The sequence below is a fragment of the Hordeum vulgare genome, chromosome 7H, assembly GCF_904849725.1.
Source record: "Hordeum vulgare subsp. vulgare chromosome 7H, MorexV3_pseudomolecules_assembly, whole genome shotgun sequence".
In the NCBI taxonomy this organism is placed as follows: Eukaryota; Viridiplantae; Streptophyta; class Magnoliopsida; order Poales; family Poaceae; genus Hordeum; species Hordeum vulgare.
In genome coordinates, this window is record NC_058524.1 from 516,507,191 (window position 1) to 516,517,773 (window position 10,583).

Consider the following 10,583-nt stretch of genomic DNA (forward strand, 5'->3'; position numbering starts at 1 on the left):
AAGAGGGGGGCCAGTGGGCCAGCAGGCTGCCCAGAAGCCCTCATGGCGCGGCCTGGGGGGGTGGCCGCACCGTGCAGGCTTGTGGCCACTTGCACACGCCCCTCTAACACTTCTTCGGCCCAGTATTTTTTATAAATCAGGAAAAAAATCCTCGTTGATTTTTACGGCGTTTGGAGTTGCGCAAAATAGGTATCTCAACTTTGCTCCACTTTCAGGCCAGAATTCCAGTTGCCGGCATTCTCCCTCTTCATGTAAACCTTGCAAAATAAGAGAGAAAAGGCATAAGAATTGTACCTTTAAGTGAAATAACAGCCCAAGAAGCGATAAATATCAACATGAAAACATGACGCAAAATGGACGTATCACCCCACACCTAGCGCAGTGGTGTGGCGGGAACCAGCGAGTGTAGAATACCACCCTGAGGGAATGCGGCTAAGACGATGGGCAAGCGGCCAACCCAGGCCTCATCGAGACCCCCTCCAACACAGGCGAGGGAGGAAAGGCAAGGGGTTCCGTCGGGGCTGATACGTCCATTTTGCATCATGCTTTTATGTTGATATTTATCGCTTTATGGGCTGTTATTACACTTCACGGTACAATACTTATGCCTTTTCTCTCTTATTTTGCAAGGTTTACATGAACAGGGAGAATGCCGCCAGCTGGAATTCTAGCCTGAAAAAGGAGCAAGTTTGAGATACCTATTCTGCGCAACTCCAAAAGCCGTGAAAATCAACGAGGAATTATTTTGGAATTTATAAAAAATACTGGGCAGAAGAAGTACCAGAGGAGAGCCACCAGGAGGCCACAAGCCTGCTGGGCGCGGCCTACCCCCCTCGCCACGCCTAGGGGGCTTGTGGGCTCCCTGTTGGCCCTCTGGCTCCCCTCTTTTGCTATAAGGAGGGTTTCGTTCCAGAAAAAATCAAGAGGAGGCTTTCGGGAGGAATCACCGCCGCCACGAGGCGGAACTTGAGAAGAATCAATCTAGAGCTCCGGCAGGGTCGCCCTGCCGGGGAAACTTCCCTCCCGGAGGGGGAAATCATTGCCATCGTCATCACCAACACTCCTCTCATCGGAGGGGACTCATCACCATCATCATCTTCATCGGCACCATGTCATCTCCAAACCCTCGTTCATCTCGTGTAACCAATCTTCGTCTCGCGACTCCGATTGGTACTTGTAAGGTTGCTAGTAGTGTTAATTACTCTTTGTAGTTGATGCTAGTTGGATTACTCGGTGGAAGATTATATGTTCAGATCCTTGATGCTATTCAATACCTCTCTGGTCATGAATAATATTATGCTTTGTGAGTAGTCACTTTTGTTCCTGAGGACATGGGATAAGTCTTGCTATAAGTAGTCATGTGAATTTGGTATTCGTTCGATATTTTGATGTGTTGTATGTTGTTTTTCCTCTAATGGTGTTATGTGAACGTCGACTACATAACACTTCACCATTATTTGGGCCTAGAGGAAGGCATTGGGAAGTAATAAGTAGATGATGGGTTGCTAGAGTGATAGAAGCTTAAACCCTAGTTTATGCGTTGCTTCGTAAGGGGCTGATTTGGATCCACTAGTTTAATGCTATGGTTAGACTTTGTCTTAATTCTTATTTCGTAGTTGTAGATGCTTGCGTGAGGGGTTAATCATAAGTGGAATGTTTGTCCAAGTAAGGTCAGCACCCAAGCACCGGTCCACCCACATATCAAACTATCAAGGTAGCGAACGTGAATCATATGAACATGATGAAAAGTAGCTTGACAGAAATTCCCATGTGTCCTCGGGGGCGCTTTACATCCTATAAGAGTTTGTCCAGGCTTGTCCCTTGCTACAAAAGGGATTGGGCCACTTTGCTGCACCTTTGTTACTTTTATTACTTGCTACTTGCTACGAATCTTCTTACCATACAACTATTTGTTACCGTTAATTTCAGTGCTTGCAGAGAATACCTTGCTGAAAACCACTTGTGAGATCCTTCTGCTCCTCGTTGGGTTCGACACTCTTACTTATCGAAAGGACTCGATAGATCCCCTACACTTGTGGGTCATCAGGGGCCGACGGCCTCATAGACGTAGATGGGTCGGGTGAAAGCAGGGCTCGCTTACGGGGGGGCACTTGCCCTCGAGTTAGAGGAGCTTTCATCTGACTGATCCCCACCCCCCTTCGGACATGCCTCTGTCGAAGTCGGAGACACAGGAGGGGGTCCGACCGTCATCCTCGCCTCTACGGTGTAGTTCATATGCGTCCTCTTACACGTCACCAACAACGTGGCACTCTTCTCTATCCTCTTTGTTTGGTGGTCTATTGGGCTCTTACTTGCGATGTACTATACTATCTACTGTTGCTTGTTGGAGAAGACAGTGGCATTCTTGGTGCTAGATGTGTAGATAGTTTGCTTCCTTGCAAATTCAGATTAGGTGTGTAGATAGTTTTCACAGTATGTGTGTCAGTAGTTTTCCCCCCTAGATACGGATCCCCACATGGCTTTGCACAAATCCTTTACTATATGTATAGGAAAACTACTCTCTTTTTGCATTGCAATGTGAGGTTCCTCGCATTTTGGAGCATTATGCAAGTTAGTCTAGTTGGCAAATTCACATAAGGTGTGTAGATAGTGGTTTGCCCCCTCCCCCAACCCACGACGAACTGCCATGGAAAATTCACATAAGGCATGTAGATAGCTTTAGATAGGAAATTCACAATCTATAAACTGTCATGGCACCTTGTATATTTTTTGCAATGTCACATAGTCACAACTTGTGAAGGCATTTTCCACACCAAATTTACAATATGTAAACAACCATGGCAATTAGTTTTTCTTACCATGACACCTTTCGTATTTTAGTATTTTATATAGTCGTGATTGTTGTTGTGAATGCAATGTTTGCTCAATTCATTCTATAAAACTGTCATGGCAATTAGAAAGATTTTTGCCATGATCCAATGACTCCTTATATATTCTTTTTGAACGATATTTTCATGACATGCTTATCTAACACATGACGATTTTTCGAAAATGTTTGTTTTTCATCCTTTGCATTTTTTAAAGAAAAAATGTCTTATATAACATGGCAAGTTTGAATTATGTTTTCAAATGGTCAAATGACACATTCAGAACATTATATTTCCCATGGAAAATATCATGGCAACTTTTATGTTAGCATTTTTCTTACACACAAATGGGGTGGCAAGTTTCCTAGGTGTTACAAGACGTTATCGTGGCATGTGTAGCTTCTCATGTAGGGCAAATTTGCAGTTTGATACATTTGTAGGGATGAGTGCATGATCGTGTATGTACATGCTCATGTATATAAGCGACTTTGATTTTATTGTGGTCAAAATATTTTTGTCATGTTTATTATGGGATTTTTATATAGGCTTGTCATGTGACAATTTTTATTTCGTGCATGTCCATAACATGACAAATTTTATTTTTAATGGCATAATCTTTTTATTATTTTGACCATGGCAAAATTTCTACGTGTGATTTTTACGTTGTGGCAAAAACTAATAGAGCATGGAAAATTATTAATTATACAATGTTAATTTTATTGAAGGAACCGCGCATTTTAAGTTTCAGGGCATGGCATTTTTATCATATAGACCATGACAACTTTGTTAATTATACCATGGTAGTTTTATTGGAGGTTGCATGACAACTTTATTATTTTATACCATGGGATATTTATCTACCACTGTAATTTTCTTTGTCTTTAAAACTTTTTTGATACCATCGCAATATTTTTTTGGACCATGGCAAACTTATTTTTGTGTACCATGGACAAAAAATTGACTGTGGCAATTATTTTTGGAGCATGGAAAATTTGATGAAAAATCAATGATAAATTCATTTGTACATCCCGGGAAATTTATTCTGAATGTCACAAAAAACTTTTTTGATACCATCACAAAACTATTTCACTATTTTTCTTTCATCCTATTTGTCATCATCTTATGTAACAATGGAAAATTAGGCTCAAACATATTGTTTTAAAGCTTTCTTTGTATATTTTAAAGATATAAATATTTAGTTACTCATGCATGGCAATTTGATATTTTTATGTATGGCATTTTTTGGTACAGACATCATGGCTACCTTTTTGTCTGCATACCATATTTTAAATTTAGACATTGAAAAGTTTATATCAACTTCCTCTATGAAAATATTAAGATATGTCATCTATATAATTGTCAAGCTATGTTCAGACAAATTAGCAATATGTGTTGCAGTTATGCATCGATAATAAGGTCGTGCAAATAGATAACCGAAAATGGACTCAAGAAATAAACTCCATTAATATGCACATAATGAGTTGCAATATGTCTTCTTCAGGTTAGTATTTTCTAAAACTTTCCTTTTCTAGATGAATATATATTAAATCAAAATATGCGTCGAGGATTAGTAAATTTGTTATGTTTCTTATGAACATGATTCTCATGTTTTTGAGAAGATGAAGCGTAAAAAAGGAAACATGCAAAAAAATTGGTTGGCCATATATTGAGAAACCAGGAAATTCCAATGGGCATCATTATGGACCTTAACTGATGTTGAATCTGAGACTGACAATTTGGTTCAAATCTGAGCTGTTACGACTACATAAATATGAGGATCCACGAAGATCAATCATCATATTAGTATTTTGTTCTTTAAAATGTTGGAATTCTCCAAGTTATTTATATATGTCTAAGTTATGATTCTATAGATCTTCTATCATTAACTTATATTTTAAATGTGGACTATACATGATTTTAGGTTTCACTAATAAATGGTTAAATATCCGTTCCCCTTCTATTCAGTTCGTATTTTTCACCGAACTATTTGCATTTTTTTCCTTTTTTGTCAATGATACTCTTCTAAAATTTTGCATTTGATCTTCTATTATTAATGATACTCTTCTAAATTTATATTAAACTTGCATAGATAATTTGTGGGTAAATAAAAAGTAATAGAAAACTAAAACAATTTGATTGACCTGATGTTGATAAAAGAAAATCAAAAGGGAAAAAGAAATTAGAACATTTAATTTTTTTAGATAATAGAACATTTACTAACTCTGGGTTTGATGGGCTCCCGTATGGGCTTCAACTCATGTAGATTATTAAGTTTAAATCCAATCCTTTAAAACTACATAATTATGTGGGTGCATGAAGATCACCCGTGAGATATTTTGCATTTTTTAGTATATAGATGGATGTAGTAAAATGGTTGTGAATTCAAAGAATCTTGAAGTGATTACGACAATGAATGTGGGGGGCTCGTCTTCATGCTTTGCGAGTGCCTTATTTGACGATTGTTATTTCATGTCGCTTGATTTCACTCGGTTAATTTATGAACACCGTCCTAGATAGGCTAGTGTAGCCGCACATGAGGTAGCTAGTTTAGCTAGATCTTGTTCTCCTAGTACTTGATGGATGAGGCTCACAATCGGCGCACACCCTACTCCCCGTTGGATAGTTTTGATTGCCGTGTCCAGCATGGAGTAGAGTGTGCGCCTATTGGATTTTTTTGAACAAAAAAATTAAAACTGGCCGGCTCATTAGGCGAATCCTAATTGACACGATGTCAGAGTTCGATTTAGACCGAGATTCCATACTTTTGGGTACAATCGATGGGGATTTTGACTTGGGATTCATTTTACCGAACCTTTACAAGTTCAAGGTTTAAATTAGACTTTTTCCTATTGTCCTATCACTTTAGCTCAATTATATCGATGCCGATGTGTAGAGAAGATATTTTACCGCGCTAGTTTGATTCCAGACCTCTGCAGAAATGTTACGGGCACAGTTTTGACAACGGGCTTGATTGCTACCGAAACAGACAATTCAGTAAGAGGCTAGATCCAAAGCAGTTTGACTGACTCCGTCGAGATCTCCAGCAGTCGCCGTTGCGTCATCCACCTCGCGCACATTAATTTCTCCATTCAGTTTCTTCCGTTCCTGAGGGCCACCAGATTTGTTAGGTCCGGTTTGTTTCATAAATCATAGGACTTTTTAAGTCCCAACTTATAAGTTCCGAGTTCCTATCTGTTTGTTTACAGGTATCCCTAATAAAAAAAACACTTGTTCACATGCGGCAGTACACCGGCGGGCCGAGGCGAGGCAGAGGCGGGGCAGTAGACACGCGGCGGGGCGACGGGGCAGTAGACAGGCGGCGGGGTGACGGGGCAGTAGACAGGCGGCGGGGCGACGCGGGGTGGCGGCGATTGGAGCGACGTGGGGCGGCGGCGATTGGAGCGACGCGGGGAACGAGCCAGAGGAGCGACGCAGGGTAGGTGCGGGCCGCGATAAGTCCCAATAAGCTTTTTCCTGAGAGTCTTTTTTAATAGTTTCCAAATCACCACAATAAGTCTCAATAAGATCATTGTGTTTGGTTTAGATGAAACTTACAAGGACTTTTTTAAGTCATTAAACCAATAAGTCCGTTAAAACAAACACCCAGTGCTGTGCCGGCCAAACCATCGCCACTTCAAAACAAGGCGCAATTCCATGTCACAATCATAGCGGATCATCACAAGCACAGTTTTGATTGCCGTGTCACGCATGGCAATCTCACACTCTCTCGTTCCCTGAAGCTAGATCCCAAAAGTTGTCCAAAATTTCAGACATCTCAGATGCAACTCTGAATTTTGTATCTACCGGGTTAGCACTGCTCCGGTATGGAGAAGTTGGCTGCCATCGTCTATCGGTGTGATCGCCCCACGCTTTAAACTGCTGGATTCACGTGACACTACAGGCTTGCAGCCAAACGAGATACATGCACCGGCGCTCAGTTCAGAACTTCAGATACTTGCGCTCGGCTCTTCCCGTAGATCGGCGTATGATACAGGGTTGGTAACATTCTTCGTTCACCTTGACGCCTTCTCCACACTTATTGCTACACTCAAGATGCATATTTACAGCGCTAGTGCTAAGAGCTCCGCGTCTCCATGGATTGACATGGACGAGCTCTAGCTTACTGTGCACTCTTCAGTGCTACTGTACACATGAACTGCTCTCGTGGGCGGGCGGGCGTACGCCTATGCTAGCTAGACCGCGTGCACCACGAAGTTGCCGCTGTCCTCGTCGTCGTCGTCCCACCTGCCAGAATCCGACACGTCCCTCCTCCGGCTGCCTTTCTTCGCCTCGAGCAGCGGCGCGCCGCCGTCGACGTAGTCCAGCTGGCACGCCTCTGCTTGAGCAGACATCCTGTCGTACCGGAGGAGGTGCTGCAGGACCTCCTTCATGGTCGGCCGCGCCGGAGGGTTCTCCCCCGTGCAGATCACGGCGAGGGTGAACACGGCCAGGATGTCCTGCATGTTGGCCGGGTCACGGATGTGCTCGTCGACCACGTCGCTGAACGGAGGGCCTTTTTGGTACCGCCGCCACGCCCACTCTGCCAGGCACAAATCAGCACCGCCGTCGTTCGCCACCTTGCCGGTGACCAGCTCCAGCAGAACCACACCAAAGCTGTAGACGTCAACCTTCTCGTTCACCCTCAGCCTGGAAGCATACTCTGCACAAGTTCACCCCGATTAGCACTACAATCAATAATGAATTTTCACAAGTTGACATGGCAACTTAATGAATTTGAGCTTCTCACCTGGGGCCATGTACCCAAACGTGCCGCCGATGGCCGACACGGACTCCAGCTCGCCGGACTTGACAAGCATCCGTGCGAGCCCAAAGTCAGCGATCTTGGCGTGGAACTCCGGGTCAAGCAAGATGTTGCTGGACTTGACATCCCGGTGCACGATCGACTGGGCGGAGTCGTGGTGCATGTAGCTGAGCCCCTTGGCCGAGTCGATGGCGATGGCCAGCCTCGTCGGCCAGTCCAGCGGCGCCGGCGCGCCCTCGCGCTCGAGGTGGTGCAGCCACCGATCGAGGCTGCCGTTCTCCATGTACTCGTAGACGAGCAGCTTCACGTCCTGGCTGGAGATGCAGCAGAGCAGCTTCACGATGTTGTTGTGCCGGATGTTGCCCAGCACCTTCACCTCCGACTCGAACTCCTTGTCGAGCTTCGCGTCCAGCTTCCTTCCGTTCCAGATCTTCTTCACGGCCACCATCCTGCTACCGCCGCCGTGCTCCTCGTCGCCGCCGCCGGCGGCGGCACGGGCAGGCAGGTGGATGCGGTACACCTTCCCGGACCCGCCGCTGCCGATTACATTCTCCTCGCGGATGTTGTTGAGCACATCAGACTCGGTGAAGCGCAGATTGGTGAACTGCGTCATCTTCCAGTCGGTCACCTCTTGCTGCTCCTTCCGCCGCCGGAAGAGCAGGCATGCGATGCCCACGCTGCCGACGAGAACAATGCCGGCGAGCATGGAGAAGAGGATGATCAAGCCCCTCGAGAGCTCGTCACGGGCACTGCCGCATTTGGGGAGGTCTACTCCCGAGTCCTTCCTAGCACAGAGCCCGTGGTTGGCGAGGAAGCTGGTTTCGTATGCCGCGCTCTGCAGCGAGAGCGGCACCACGCCGGTGAGCTGGTTTGACGACATGTTGAGCTCGTTTAGTTTCAGGTTGCTGAAGTCCGGCGGTATGACACCGGTGATTTCGTTGCCGGACAAATCAAGGATCGTCAGCGATGGAAGCAACCCGATACTGGAAGGTGGAATGATGCCGGACATCCGGTTGTGGCTCAAGTTGAGAGAATTAAGCTTCTGCAACAAGTTGACTGATGCTGGTATGGAACCAGTCAGCTGGTTGCCTGACATCGACAGTTCAGTAAGGTTGGCAAACTTGCTCATGTTGTCCGGTAGCTCGCCGTAGAGCTGGTTGTTCTCCCCCTTGAACACGCTCAGCGCGGTTGCCGACGTTGGGAAAGAGCCAGAGAATCTGTTATTCCCCATCTCAATCCGCGAGATGTTCTCGGATAGCTCGGCCGGCAGAGCCCCGGTGAAACCGTTGTTATGTATCATCAGAGTGGTCAACTTCGGAAATGACCATATCTTGGCCGGGAACTCGCCGGAGAAGCGGTTGTTGTAGAGCATGATGTTGTTCAGCCGGACGCAGTCGCCGAGGTTCTTCGGGAGCTCGCCGGAGAAGCTGTTGTTGAAGACGACGATGTCGTAGAGACTCCCGTTGGCGCAGAGTGACTCCGGGAGCCGGCCAGAGAGGTTATTGTTGCAGACCTCGAGGTTGCCGAGCGGCGAGTGCTTCCCGAGCTCCTGCGGGAGCTCGCCGGAGAGCTTGTTTTCAAATAGCCGGATGTCCCTGAGTTTGGGGAGCGTCGCCATGCTTGCCGGAATGGTGCCGGTGAGCTGGTTGGTGTACATGAACAATATGATCAGGTTCTTGAGGTTACCAATGTCTTCCGGTATTTCTCCGGTGAGCTTGTTCGTCGATACATCAAGCTCCATCAAATTCAAAGCCGTGATATTGCGCGGAAGCTCGCCGGTGAGTCCGTTGGTGAACAGGTACAACTTCTCGAGCTTTGGATGCTGCCAGACCCACGCCGGGATCTCGCCGGTGAGTTTGTTCCCCGTCATAGCGAGCGTTTGAAGCTTCGCTAGGCTCGAGTAAGCCTTTGGGATCTCGCCGGTCATGTTCATTTCGGACATCCAGAGGTAGGTCAGACTGGTTAGGTTGGCGAACTCGTGCGGCGCAGGCGCCGGCGCGAAAGGGTTGGAGGCAAGCGTCAGCTCCTCAAGGCCGGCGAGCTTGCTTATCTCGGCCGCCGGGTACGCCCCGGTGAACTGGTTGTTGTCAAGAATCAGCGACTTGAGCAGCGGTAGCCCCGCTACCGCCGCCGGCACGGCGCCGGAGAAGTGGTTGCTGGAGAGGTTGAGGCGCTCCATCACCGGCGACAGCAGGCCGATGTCATCCGGGAGGACCCCGTCGAACCCGTTGTTGCAGAGGTCGAGGAACCGGAGCCGGGCGCAGCGGTAGAGCGTGGCGCCGGGGAAGGCGCCGGTGAGGTTGTTGTAGGAGAGGTCGAGGAGGGCCAGGTTCGCCAGGTCGCACACGGACGGCGGCACGTCGCCGCTAATTTTCAGCTTCGGCAAGGATAGCCCCGTGACCACGCGCGGTCCGGCGCCGGCGCCCTCGCAGGCGATGCCGGTCCAGTTGCAGTGGTCGGCGTGCGCGGCGGGGTCCCAGGAGGCGAGCTGCGCGGGGTTTCCCCAGTTTTTCTTGATGGCGAGGAGGGCGCCCTGGTCGCCGGAGGCGGGCTGCGAGCTCGACTCGCCGGCCAGGAGGAGGACGGCGAGGAGCAGAAGCGGGAGGGGATAGGTGGTCTGCATTATTTTAGTCGGAAGTTGCTTGGGCGGCCGGTGACTGTGAGGTGAGGTGATGACGGACGGGGACACCGGTGAGCTGAGGTGGTGGGAGTGAGTGATGCGCTCATATACGTGTGAAAAGGCAAGGCGGGGCGGCGCGAGTCAACGAGTCGTCGGTCGTCGGCCGTGGGGGCATGCGCCTCGGTGTGGTGGGGATGGAATGATTGATTAGTGGCCACTTACTGAACGCTCACATCGGCTTTGGTTCTGTCTGTCGATCTGTCTAGTGATAAACGAGATGCTGGATGTTGCTATGGCACTATTAATATTAATCTGGTTATTACGTTTGTCTTTTTGTTTGTATCTGAGACGACGACTGGCGTGATGGATTGTT

The 10,583-nt window shown here is 47.5% G+C and overlaps 1 protein-coding gene across 1 annotated transcript; it reads right to left on the minus strand.

Moving 5' to 3' along the window:
* Positions 1-6,766: 6,766 nt before the first annotated feature.
* Positions 6,767-10,294, minus strand: LOC123411547 (LRR receptor-like serine/threonine-protein kinase HSL2). Its single transcript, XM_045104513.1, has 2 exons — positions 7,576-10,294; positions 6,767-7,488 (listed from the first exon to the last, which is right to left on the minus strand). The coding sequence occupies exons 1-2, from the start codon at positions 10,211-10,213 to the stop codon at positions 7,022-7,024; spliced, it is 3,105 nt and encodes a 1,034-aa protein (XP_044960448.1). The 5' UTR covers positions 10,214-10,294; the 3' UTR covers positions 6,767-7,021.
* Positions 10,295-10,583: the final 289 nt, after the last annotated feature.

What these genes read in the sequence shown, in the direction of transcription:
- LOC123411547 (XM_045104513.1), bottom strand. Translation starts at nt 10,213, where the DNA reads ATGCAGACCACCTATCCCCTCCCGCTTCTGCTCCTCGCCGTCCTCCTC. An exon ending in GTTTGGGTACATGGCCCCAG is followed by an intron (nt 7,489 to 7,575) that starts GTGAGAAGCTCA and finishes GAACTTGTGCAG; the next exon opens with AGTATGCTTCCAGGCTGAGG.